Raw genomic sequence first — 13328 nt, 5'->3', positions numbered from 1 at the left:
AGAGCTACCAAAAGGGTCAAATCCCTAACCGAAGGAGAGGCCCCCGTTAGGAGGCCACGCAGACCAGCCCACTGGTCACCCAACACAACCCAAAGCGCGAGTACATGCCGTACCAGAGCACAACTGCAAATCAGCTTCCAAAAGAAGCTCTTGCTTCCCAAAAAGACAACCCATTAAAACGTTTTAAGAACTCCGCCACACGCAGAGGTCAGCCCTGACCCCTGCACATAAGCGGGTACGATAATGGGGCAAACAGAGCCCCTTCATCGCAGTACATAACCACCTAGAAAAAACCCTGCCCGGCACCACGACCCGGCGGGCAAAATGAAGTATCCCAGCTAGGTCCCGGAGCTGCCGAAGAGTGACCTTCCCGCAGCCCCAGAACCATACCAAGGTGATCCCTGATTTGAGCCAACTTGACCAGGGGCAAACTAGAAGAGTGCACCTCTGAGTCCAATTCAATACCGAGGAAGGTAATCCCGGTGGCGGGGCCCTCGGTCCCCGTGGAGGCTAAAGGCACCCCCAACAGAGCGCAAAGGGCTTCGAAGACCCGCATTGGAGCAAAGCAGTGCTCTGCACGCGCAGTCCCCGCCATCAAGAAACCCTCAAGGTAGTGAACGCCGAGCCCGGGCCGCTGCGCCCCCTGAGCGCCCACTCCAAGAAGGTGCTCGAGCTCTCCCAAAAGAGAGCATGAGAGGGAGCCACCCGTGGGTAAAACCCCCGATCACTTAAAAACACCCATGAAATGGAAGCCCAACAGCGCGAAGCCGTCCGGGTGCATAGGGAAGAGCCGGGATGCTGACTTAATGTCGCATTTATCCATAAGGGCTCCATCCCCACACTGCATTACCATGGCCACGACCGCCTCCAAGGAGGCGAAGCCGGCCAAACAAAGTTCGTCAGGAAAGAAAACCTTCACTGACTCCCTTTTAAGAAAAAACGAGTGGTGAATCAACCTAGATTCATCACCCACCTATCAGGGGACCCCCCTGAATGGGGAGACCCCAAGATTCATGAAGGGCGGCTCCGGGAAGGGCCCAAGGCCCCTCCCCATGGCCACCTCTTATGCTGTCCCGGACCGAACAAGCCGTTATGTCCCACAACCAACCGGAGGTTGTTGAACCGAAAGGCCTGCTCGAACCCCCCATGTAAGGGATCCCGAATCCCTTAGAGAAACCTAGCAAGAGAGCGGCCGCTCTCGAGCAGGGGTGGTCGTCCATCAACCAACCCCATTGTTGTTGTTGTAGTTGTTGTTATAATTAAATGGGCTGGGCCCAGTTTCCCCCCCCCCCCCCGTAGGTGGGGCTTGCCCTATTCAGGGCAGGGGTACATTGCAGCGGCACGGGAGCCCCGCCTTCCCGCACGCATGGCTATACATACAAAAAGGGGGGAAACAAGTCCCTCTGCCGCAAGCCCAGGACAATGCAGCGAAAGGGTCCCACCCTGTGGTGGCCCCCTTTCCCAATCTCCCTGGCCCCGACGGGTAAGCCGTCAAAAGGGGCGGAGGCCCTCTGGCCAGGGTTGGCGGTCAAACCCCCTGCCCCCAAAGCACCAGGCCCCGGCAAAAGCTGCCCCAGGGGCCTGTGCTCTCGCACTAGGAGCCAGGGGGGGGGGAAGGGGGCAAACCTGGTTAGGAGTCCCCCACCCCCCCGAAAAAACGCCATAGAACAGAATTTTCTTGGCCAAGTGTGATTGGACACACAAGGAATTTGTCTTGGTGCATATGCTCTCAAGGTACATAAATGAAATATACATTTGTCAAGAATCATGTGGTACAACACTTAATGATTGTCATAGGGGCCTAATAAGCAATGAAGAAGCAATATTAATAAAAATCTTAGGATATATTCAGAGTAGTTCCTGTTTGCTGCTCTGATCTCCCTTGTTAATATTTTTCTGGCCTGATTAAGTTAAATAATAGCTGTAATGAAGTTTGTCCATGATTTACTGAAATAGTAAAGGCCTGGAACAAACTTCCCGCAGACCCAGTAGCTGAATCCACAGCAACAGCGTTCAAACATGCCTGGGACAAACATACAGCCATCCCAAGACAAATACAGAAACAGAACAAGGGCAGACTAGAGGGACCAATAGGTCTTTTCCTGCCTATGTCCATGCTTGCCTACAAATATATGACATCGTTCCAACCATCATCAGTCTCATTAGGAGTATGATTAATATGTGCCATGGTTCTTAATTTACACCTGAGGGAACTGGGGCCCCCAGGCCCCAAGAGGGCAGCAAAAGGCCTCTGCCCAAACAGGCAGCGCAGCAGCATGAAGCTGCCACCGAGGGCCCAACCGTCCTCCTTTTTTATTTTATGTTGTGTTTTATTTCTTATTGTTTTTTGGGGGCCACGAACCGGGAGGGGCCGCACACGCAAGCCCCCACCCTAGCCCCCCACGTCCCCAAGGGGGCTACCATAAGGATCCCCCCCCAAAATAGGGGGGGGCAACAGCCAAACGGCCTTCACACCGGACCCGAAGCCCCCAAACCGTTCCCCGAGCCTCCGATGAGGCTCTCAAAATGGCGACCGCAACACGCGGCCGCCTGTTACGTGGGGTGGGGGTGGGGGCCTCACGCGGGACTCCTGCCGCAAGCCCGTTGCTGCCCAAGAGTCCTTGCAAATGTGCAGACCGGCAGCCTCGGATGGGCGAAGCGAGCGACGAGCAGTGCCCCAAGCCTCTAACGAGGCCCGAAATGACGGCCGCCTCACGCGGCCGCCGAAAGGCTCCAAGAGCAGACAGCCGAGTGTCTGCTCTTAGCTTCAGGTCCGGGCGAACAGGCTTTCTTCCCGGCCTGCTGTCCCTTAAATAGGGCCAGCAGGCCCCGCCCGGACCCGACGTCATGCCCGGCCACGTGGGAAGGGCATTCTCGGCCGAAATCTCGCCTCGCGAGATTTCGGCCGAAAACAAGATGGCGGCCGCCATCGGAAGGGTCCGAGTCTGCCCGGCCCTTCCGCAACAGCGCCGTGGGGCCGGTAAGTCAGCCGGCGATATTGCATATGATTGTTTAGCATCATACTGATTCCAAAATCCTGTATTTTCCAGAACAATGTGATCAATGAGAAATGTAATATGGGATTTCCCAGCTTTGGGGATCAGTGGTATATTGGATCTTTGGAAACCATATTATGGGCATTGCCATAATATAATTGCCAAGGTGGATGTAACCAGTTACAAAACACTCTTAAAACAGAAAGCAGACAAAGCACTGGGATGCAACGGCCAATTCCTCAACAGGTAGCTGGATACATATTCAGAAAAGTGTCACAGATACGTATTTACTACTGAAAATTGTGCTTAGGACCCAAGATGTAGTTGCATATGTCTGTGGGTAAGGCTTACTTTCCTCTCGGTTATCCTCAGCAAGGGAGTATAAAGACCAGCAATGGTTTCCATGTTATTCTTTATACACCAACCTCTGAATGAACAGCTACAATATGATATACTGTATCTCACTTCTGCCCATATACTGGAAAAGATGTCATTAAAACTTAGGACCACCACCTTTTATGTATCCTGGAGCAGGAAAATTGTTGTGCGGAGGGGTGAAGAAAGAACTATAATGTCCATGTAGATGGCATTTCCCTCTGAACCTAACTTCAGCCTCATATTCCCAAAGTAGAATGACAGAAGTTGTTATGCAGCGCCATTTTTCCATCATAGCATTGAGCACAGCATTGTATGACCTTTGCATGTTATGAGGACATGAGGAAAGAATAACTTTGAGCCATCAATAAAGGACTCTAACCACTGTGCCACCCTGGTTCTTTTTCTGGGTGAAGGGGGAAGGAATGAAGTTTCCATGAATTTTTTGCACCTGCAGATAGTTCACTTTCTCGTTTCAATACAGAGCAAAACCAAAGGAGAGGACTTTGGTCCATTTTCTTTTCTCCTTTCATGTAGTTTGAAAAGGAAAGCCTCAATTTCCCTAAAGCAGGGGTCTGTAACCTTAAACACTCAGAGAGCCATTTGAACTCATTTTCCACAGAAAAGAAAACACCGGGAGCCACAAAACTCTTCCTGTGCCTGACTATTTCCTAAGCGGTCACAAAACTAGCATATATGGTTGAATTAAAGATTCTGTTGTTTTCTGCAACTTTTATTTTCTTGGATTTATCCATGGTTGGCCTATTGGGGGATCAAAAAGCTTAACTGCACATCAATGGATGTTGCACATTGGCAGTTGTGATGCATACTTTGAGCAACAGGGAACCACAGCAGAAGGATGAAAGAGCCTGACCCTTACCCTAAAGCATCATTCCAGCACATTGTCCATTCTGCCAAAGGGAGTGGACAAACTGAGTTCAAAGAGTCATCATCATATTACTCTACATTTGATAACTGTGGACTTTTAGGAGTGGTATGTAAAACTGAAGGGAACTCTGTAAAAGTGCTGCATGTTACTTCAGCAAAGATCAATGAACTGGGGACTGGACAAGTTCCTTGGATCCTCATAAAGAGAGGATGAAAAATAGCCCACATGATCTCCGGTCATCTGCTCCTCATGAGGAAACTTTAGGACAGTGGTTTTCCATAGGTTTGAATCTCAGGAAGCTACAGGATTAACCACCCTAGCAGACACTTTTAAAAACACTAAGTTCACAACCTCACTTTCTAATCACTTTTTGAAACTGTTCATCTGAACCTGTTCACCTCTAGGCTTTTAGACAGTTTAAAATTTGAAAACACCAGGTTGCTTTCAATCCTTACTGGAGGGAAAACCCATTTGAATCATAAGCTTAATAATTTAAAGAACCTGAAGCAAACAGAAAAACTGTAAATAAGATTTTGATTGTAGAATGCTGTAAATATACTAACCTTACATAGAAAATTGGGAAGCTGAAATTTTACAAGAGTTGGTAATCAATTATAAAATACAATGTGCTTCTCATGGGAAATATATCTGGATGTGACATAAACAAGCAATTTCATGATTACAAAAACTGGACATTAGAGGAACAAAATATTGTAGGTAGAGTTATCCAGACCTGTAAGATAATGGAAAATGCTATGACAGAAAAAATACTGGAGACTTTTGAAAAATGGAATCAGAAAATAACCACAGTATCAACAATGGCAGTAATCATGTCTGCTTCTATGGCTAGATTATGATCAAAAGATATTATTGAAAAAACAACGAATGTATAACTAATGTTATCTGTCATGATAGAGATGACAGTGAAAGTAGTTTTGCAACTGTCAAATCAAATAAATGGCTTAGGAAAAAGATCTAGAAACTGGATCTAGAAACAAAATAGGCTGAGGTTTTAAATTTTAAAAGGGAAATACAACTGGCAAATCAAGTGAACGACCTGAATAGTCTTTCTCCCTTTGCCTTTCCAAAAAGAGCTTGCTAATGTCTTGAAGAACTTTGTGTGATGGGACAAAAGAGAAATGAAGAAATATCAAATCCAATGACAATATTTGTATAAAATAAAGATTAATACTGCTAGAAGGAAAAGAGCATAAAGTTGGTGTATTTGATCAAAGTTAACAAGGTACATTGTCACTTCCAACAACTCTTCATGGAATTTCTGTGGACACCAGGACTGAAAATGTGTTTTATGTATTTGTTTATAGATAAAAGATGGAACATGGAATGAAGAGATAAATGCTGGTAACTTCAGAAAAAGAGTTAGTAGAACCATGGTGGCACAGTGGTTAGAATACAATATTGCAGGCTAACTCTGCCCACAGCCTGGAGTTTGATCCTGATGGGGCTCAAGCTTTCTGGCGACGCTTCGACGATGTCCCATTCATCATCTTCAGGCTGGTGCTTCTCTCCTTGTTCTAGGGCAAACATGAGTGGGACGTCATCGAAACGTCGCCAGAAATTTCTGAATCCTACATGGGAAGAAACACAAATATGCCAAGACCGTCATACCTGTACCCGTGAAAATCTACGAAAACAAACATATATATATTCTTCTTCTTTTGCATGTTTTACTCCTATTTTCTCTAAGTTCAGCTTGCATTAGATTTTGCTATTATAATCAAAATTCTTAATGAAATTGTAGTTACCTTTGATAATTTCATTCAAAAGCATGCAGATTTAACCCTCATCAGTTCTATATTTCCTGCAGATGCGTAATCCTTCCTATTTTCCTTCCTCTTCAGTGTGAATACCTTGCACAAAACCCCTCCTTCTCCATTTCTTGTAAAGCAATAGCATCCTGCCCTAGAATACTTACAGTATCCTCTGCACCATGAATGACTCTATCCAGGAGGAGCTGGTTGAGAAAACTGGTCCTCTCCTCTTCATCTGGTGATTCATCCCATTTTCCCCACTTTTCAGTGCCTTTCTTGTGCTTTCCCAGAGCTAAAGTGCCTGCATTAAATCTCAACATTGTGACCTGGCTTCTACAACCCCAGAGTTTGAAAGGCAACAGCCTACGGTACAATAATGGCACAATTACCCACTGTATTAATTATAAGGCAGGCAGAGTTCTGGGCATACAAAGCAATGTGTCGTTGAAGTATGGTTTTAGTGGCTTAGAATCAGCATCAGGCATGCTCAGTTGGCTCCCAGACTGTATTGTCTTTTGGCATTAGCTTAGCTTAGATGGGGCAGTTGTTGCTCTGGCAACAGTTGACACATAATACAAACATCCAGCTCTAGTTTTACCAGTTCAAAACAGGTAAGGCGAGAGTTATATTTTCATTTGTTTACTTTGCACAATTCTGCCCCCCCCCACCTCCCTCAAAGAGGATGGTGTACAATAAAATGTTAAAACATAAAACAACATGTACAAAAAAGTAAACATTTAAAGAGGAGGCAAGGGATTAAAATTAGAAGGGGGATTTTCAGGAGATTTATTCAGAGATGCAATGTGGACTGTTGGCATAGAGCCAACCAAGTTTGGGCTTCTGGTAAGAGTTAGTTTTGCAGGCAGGGAGATTTTATTTTATCATCTCCTAAGAGTTGAATCCAACACACTCAGGGTGACACCGAGTAGCTGTAAACAATTTTGACTCCAATGAAGTCATTCTTCACTTTTTGCCTTCTTTTCTTCCTGGCTAGGAAAAACCTAAGGAAAAAACTCCTGTACACATCCAAACAGTCATTTGACCTTTTCTCCACTTTTGTTCAGCCACTTAAAATATTTTTTATTAAGGATTTGGATGAAGAGAAGAGGGGAATGAATAGTATCACATTTTACCAAACATATAGGCTAGAGATATGTGTTTGGGAATAGAACACACAAAGAACTATTGGAGTGCTAGTGGAAGCTTAATACAAATATGTAATGAAATGGGGCTGCAGGGTTGAAAATGGCAAAAAGCCCTTTTAGTCTGCACTGTTGTTAATAGTTTCATAATCACAGGAAACAAGACTTCCATTTATTTAGTAGAATGGGAACAACTTTATCTAGGGTTGTAGAACCACACATCTTAAAGGCAATAAAGTGGAAAAGGCTCCAATATCTCCAATGCCAGCTAGGAGGTGGCCAAAAAAAAGGTTATTCTAATAAAGCAAAGATGTCCTGTATCTGTTTCACTTGTCTACTTGTTTGGAACCAGGTTACTCTAAAGCAGGGGTGTCAAACTCGCATAATCACGGTGGCATCACGTGACATATCTGAACTTTTTCCCCATTCACTAATCCAGGCAGGGGCATGGCAAGCACGTGACACATCCAGCCCCTGGGCTGCGAGTTTGACAGCCCTGTTCTAAAGGGATGAGTGTAATTAATGTCAAATGAACATGGATGACTCCCGCTTACTTTGGGGCATGTTTCAAATGCTACCCATCCAGCATCCCTTCTGTGGAATTGAATTGTAGCCCTTGTAATATTTGTCTTCAGTCCCTTTTGCCAAAGGGAATGGATCCCTCCTTGGAGGTTCTCCCAGCATTCTCATACCATCCTTCATAGTTGGAACATTAACATGTATTTATTTTTAACAAGGGTCTTCTAGGAGTTGTCTCTAGAATACTCCTGGGGAGGCTGATACAGAAGATAAAACATTTGGACAGGACAAAGGACCTTTCAATTTAGGGCGTTGGTGTTTGCGTATTGCCATTTACGTCATACAATGTTCTCCAATTAAAAAGAATGTTTGGTATTATTAGCTGAAAAGACATGCTTGCCTATTTTCTTGTGCGCATACAAGTGCTTTGAATGGACCTACTTTAGAGATCCCTTGCCTGTCTTATGCAAAATGATTCTCTGGATAAAGAAAAGTTTGTGCCTTGAAGAGAACTTTCTTTTGTCCTCTGTATAAAGATGAAGCAAAAAAAGTGACAAATAGCAATCAAGTAGGATTAAATTGGTCTCTCTCTCTGCTTATATACGCAAGTACAGTATGTATGTATGTATGTATGTATGTATGTATGTATGTATGTATGCATATCTTTATCTATCTATCTATCTATCTATCTATCTATCATCTATCTATCTATCTATCTATCTACGTACGTCCGTCCGTCCATCCATCCATCCATCCATCCATCTATGGCTTTGCTTTTAAATACCATGCCTGAATTGTTCTCTGTATCTGACAATGAGCCAGTGGCATTTGTAGCTAACTGTTAAAAGCTTTCTCTTTGAAAAAAACAGCCCTAGCCCCTTGCCATGCCCAAGTGAACAGAAATGAGTAACTAAAGCTCAGAAGCTGAAACCTACCATCAGGGACCAAGGGCTCATTGTATGCCTCCGAAATGACGTCTCCCACTAGCCCTGACACAAACCTTTCCATCTTTTCTCAGACTCTCCAGCTGCAGCTCATACATAGAGCTCCTCTCTTCAAAGGTGAAGTCATCACTCTCGGAAAAAAAGCTGCTCTCTGCCTGGGAGGACGCCATGGCTTTCTGCGCTCCTGTTGCAGTTGCTAGGCAATGGCTTAACCAAAAAAAAAAAGACCCCAAGGAGCTGGAGTTTGCTTGCACCATCCCCCATCCCAACACAGCACGGTCTGAAGCAGCCAGCAATGTGACAATGGCACAGCACGGTTTGCCAGTTGCGCAGGTAAGTTAATGAGTTCAAATTCATTCCCTCCTCTCCCTGTGCCTGGAAAACAGGAGGTGACAGTCTTTTCACAAAGCCTAGATTAATAGCAGTCCTCCAGAAGAGAGGAGACAAGCCTGCAAAGGAATGCAAATGGAATCTAAATCACTCTTTCCCAGCCTGGTGCCTTTTGGATGTACTGGATTTCAATTTTCCAAAATTTATGCTGGCGTCTTCCCTGGCTGTGGTGAATGGGATAAAGTGAGTTGAGGGCCAGCATCTCTAGAGGGCACCAGATCAAATAAAGGTGCTCTAAATCAAGTGCCCAAATTTTCCAGCCAGCATGACCAGTGTGAAGTGGGAGATGAAGTCCTCCCACCTAGAAACTGCTGTAAATGAACATTTATCGGGGTCCCCGAATTTGGTAACTTTAAAACTTGGGGACTTCAACTCTCAGAATTCTCCAGCCAGCTATGTCCACAAGTCTTAAAGTTGCCAAGTTTGTAGACCTTTGATTTAGATGATAGCTTCTTATAAGGCTGAGTGTACAAGAAATACTCTGGAGCAATGACTTCACCATAAGACATTGGGTTCTCTAGGCCAAGGTTTCCCACCCAAACTTGGCAGTTTTAAAATATGTGGACTTCAAGGTCCCAGAATTTCACAGGCAGCCATGCTTGGCTAGGGAATTCTGCAAATTGAAGTCCACACATCATAAAGTTATCAAGACTGGGAATCTCTGCTCTAGACTGTATTACTATCCGGGGTACGATGCCTCTTGAATTTCAACATTATATCTCCTTTTTGAGTTCCTATTCTCCACCCCTCACCAAGAAATAACTTCAAAAGAATTGTTGGTTTGTGAAGCCGTATTTATTCCCGTATGTGTTTTAATGGGTTCTTTTATGAAGAGATCTGCAATATAAAATGCCAATCTTCTTTCCTTGAGCGAGTAGCATACCTTTATAAATTACATAATGAAATGACACAAATTAACCAAAATGCTTACGGGAATAATCAGTGTCCTAATACAATGGTTATTTTGTGGTTTTCTTGTGCTTTGATAGCTACTTAGATTCCCTTCTTTTTTTTTCATTTATTTCCCACCCTTTACACTCCACTATAATTGCACTTCTTCTAAATCAGATGTTCTACACAATGCCGGATCCCAAAAAAATATCCTCATTCTCCTTAACAATATACTGAGGACTTTGCTACGTTCTGTTACAAACTTTCTTCTATGCCTTGAATTTCTGTGACACTCATCTGTTCCCCCCCCCTTTTTTTGGAAGCTAATCAAGACTTTTTCTTCCCTTGTTTTCTACCCTTCCCATGTTCTTGTTTTCTACTATCATCTTTCTAAGAATGAGTAAAGTGTGCTATGTAAAGCACAGTTTGCTTTGTCACTCTTACATTAACCATCTCCAAATTTTCCTCTTCCAATTTTCTATTCCACATCTTCAGGTAGGTCTCTTGAATTTCCACCTGGACAGAAGTTGTAGATGCTTCATCCCTGGAGTTGTGTTGTTATTATTTTTTAAAGACAGGACAGTCATTTATGTGAAACAGTATAGGGTCTCCAGCTTGAGCAGGGAGTTGGACTAGAAGATCTCCAAGGTGCCTTCCATCTCTATTCTTATTGGTTGACATTTGTTCCTGATGTTGATTATACTTATTTGATGCCAACAGTATTAGGCACTGTAGAAATGTCCAAGCTTTTGCTTGGCTCCTCCACTATCTTCTTTGCTTTTCATATTTAATCTATTTACAACAATGGGAAAAACAGCACCTTTTATGTTTCAGAAAATTCTAATTATCTGCATTGGTCACAGAAGGTAGCAGGACCTATGCAACCTTGGCTGTCATATAAAAGTGAAGCTGGATCAGACCTGGCTGGCATTTGGATGGATAACTACCAGAAAATTTGAGGTAGGTAAACTGGACTGCAAAGAAGTTAGCGTTGATTACCACCAACAGGTAGAAGAAAATGAACAGTATTATCCAACACTTTTTTCCCCTGTGGATATTTTTAAACACTGGAGGAGTCCAAGATGCTGCCCCAATGTTCATTTTCAGCCAACACAACAAGCACAAATTTATCCCACATCTCTTGGCTGAATCTCCCAGAGAATAGACAACTCCCGAATTAGCTTACCCATTTGCTGCACTGATTCCCAAAGCTGTTAATACTCACCCTTCATTTTAGGTTTTTTTTTTTTTAAAAAAACCAAATAGATTTTTTAAAACACAAAGTTTTGCAGAAAATATAAACACTGGGATGATTGCATAGAGCAATGTTTAGATTCTTTATCCTTTCCACACCTTGGTACCAAAATAAATGCTGTTACAAAGCAGCACATCCTTTCAAAAGTTCCCAGCTAAACTGCAGAATAAATAATTTAACATCTTCCCCCCACCTTTGCCTTTCCCCCATTTTTAACATTTTGGTCTACAAGATCCCTGCTGCATCCTTACACCCAGGCTAAACAGGTTCATCAGCACCGTTTGGATTTAGTAGCTTCTGTCTGAGCAAACCAATAGGAAACAGCGTCCAAGCTTTCTATCCATTGGCAGAGCTTCTTCAAAGGCCTGAGAATTTATATAAGCACCAAAGGTTGACGTGATACCGCTGTTTCAGGTAGAGCTGCAAGGCAGATCAGAAGCTGGATTCTGGTACTATTATCCTCCTGCCCAAGGATGCTGTATGGTACCTTGCCCGTTGGAAGGTGCCACAGGAAATGCCCTCTAAAGTGATTGGTGGCATGGAAGCCTGCAAGATCCCATTGTTTGCCTTGCAGAGAGTAGCTGACCTGCTCAGTAACCAGTCATTCCTTCCCTTGCTGTTGCAGGTGCTCTGAGCACGTTTAATGTCCACCTCAGAACGGGAGATCCGTCCATTGGACAGCCCCTCCGTGGATCTAGGGTTCAGGGTGTTGTTTGTCCTGCTGCCAGGTAAAATATTTAGTGTTCCATTGGAGAAGGATGCCTGAGAGGAGGCCGCAGAAGATGTCATCACAGCATGTCTGGGAGACTCACTGTGTCGCTTGGGGTCCTTTCGCAAAAACCCAACTCTGAAGACTGCCAACTTCCCTTCTGATTGTTTCTCATTCTCTGGCTCCTTCTCCCTAAGCCAGAGCCCGGTCTTTTGTTCTGCATCCCCCTGGTTGGAAGAGGTCACGTTTGAACCAATGCGCAGGGTCCCATTGATATTAGCTTTGGTCTTAGGTTCTTCATCTTTTACTGGAGGTACAGTGCTGAGAGATAGCACCAGTTTTTTGGGTGTCCGTGGCTGCTCACTTGTTTCTTCCTTTGGCTTCACTACCCGTTTCAGGGTATTTAAATTTTCCACGGCAGCGGTTGTTTTGCCACTGGTCTCAGCTGGACCCGTGCTTGTCAGAGCAGGATTAGCTTTGATGACCGGAAGCTCATTGTCTTCCCCTTCCTTAGTTATGAGAGGGACAATGGACTCCTTTGTGAACCAAGGTCTGCGACCAGATTCTAGATAGTCTACAAGCTCCCTGGAGGGCTCTGCTGGCCAATCTTTGGAGGTGAAGGACCACCTCAAGGGCAAGGTCTTGGGAATGCCCAGCTTGACTTTATTAGAAGAAGCTTTCAGGCTGACACTTCTGCCTTGCACGCCCCGAACCAACGGACGAGACTCAAATCCCCCTAGAAAAGAACATAGACAGTAATGGCAGCAATTCTCAGGAGTTCTATGGAAACAAAATATAGTGTTTTGAAAGCTGAACTCAAACTAATTTTAACAAAACGTTAGCAACAATCTGGGCATCTATTTCTGAAGCTAAGAAAGCTTTATGAAACCCCACATGTTCTACAATTCAGATTTCAGTCCAAGTCACAAAAAATCCCTCCCTTCTTCTCAAATCCATTTCTTCCATTTTAGTCTTTTTTTTTTCAACTACTCATATGCTATTTTCCTAGCATATAGTATAGTGGCAAAGGGGACCTAGCCCATCTGCTTGCTGCTAATGCCAAAGTCCAAGTATAAAACAATAATAAAAAGAGATGGACTGATGGAAAGAATTAATTTTTTTTCTGATTTGGGGATAAATTATTCATTTTCATCCACACTGTGATTCTACAGTGGCTCCAGAAGGCAATGGAGAAAGAACGTTTCCATCATATTCTTAGGGTGGTCTAATGCAGTGTTTCCCAACCTTGGCAACTTGAAGGTTCAACTCCCTTGAAGGCTCAACTTTGGACTTCAACTCCCAGAATTCCCCAGGCAGCGAATGCTGGCTGGGGAATTCTGAGAGTTGAAGTCCAGATATCTTCAAGTTGCCAAGATTGGGAAACACTGGTCTAATGAGTGGCCCTGGACATTATTATTTGTTTTAAATTGACTACTCCCATAGATC

The 13328-nt window shown here is 44.1% G+C and overlaps 2 protein-coding genes across 3 annotated transcripts in view; both read right to left on the bottom strand.

The window, feature by feature from the left end:
- LOC139158601 (testis-expressed protein 47-like) overlaps nt 1–6539 on the bottom strand; it is a 51831-nt gene extending 45292 nt beyond the window's left edge. For both annotated transcript variants that reach the window (XM_070735924.1, XM_070735925.1), the window contains exon 1: nt 6197–6539. In XM_070735924.1, coding sequence (XP_070592025.1) covers nt 6197–6352 — 156 coding nt within the window. In that variant the 5' untranslated portion in view covers nt 6353–6539. The remainder of the gene's footprint in view (nt 1–6196) is intronic.
- A 3264-nt stretch (nt 6540–9803) lies between these two features.
- USP43 (ubiquitin specific peptidase 43) overlaps nt 9804–13328 on the bottom strand; it is a 156130-nt gene continuing 152605 nt past the window's right edge. Inside the window, exon 15 of the mRNA XM_070739727.1 lies at nt 9804–12618. Coding sequence (XP_070595828.1) covers nt 11606–12618 — 1013 coding nt within the window. The 3' untranslated portion in view covers nt 9804–11605. The remainder of the gene's footprint in view (nt 12619–13328) is intronic.

This window comes from Erythrolamprus reginae, chromosome 2, assembly GCF_031021105.1.
Source record: "Erythrolamprus reginae isolate rEryReg1 chromosome 2, rEryReg1.hap1, whole genome shotgun sequence".
NCBI lineage: Eukaryota > Metazoa > Chordata > Lepidosauria > Squamata > Dipsadidae > Erythrolamprus > Erythrolamprus reginae.
Note: the sequence above shows the minus strand (reverse complement) of the source record. Positions and strands in the feature narration are given on the sequence as shown.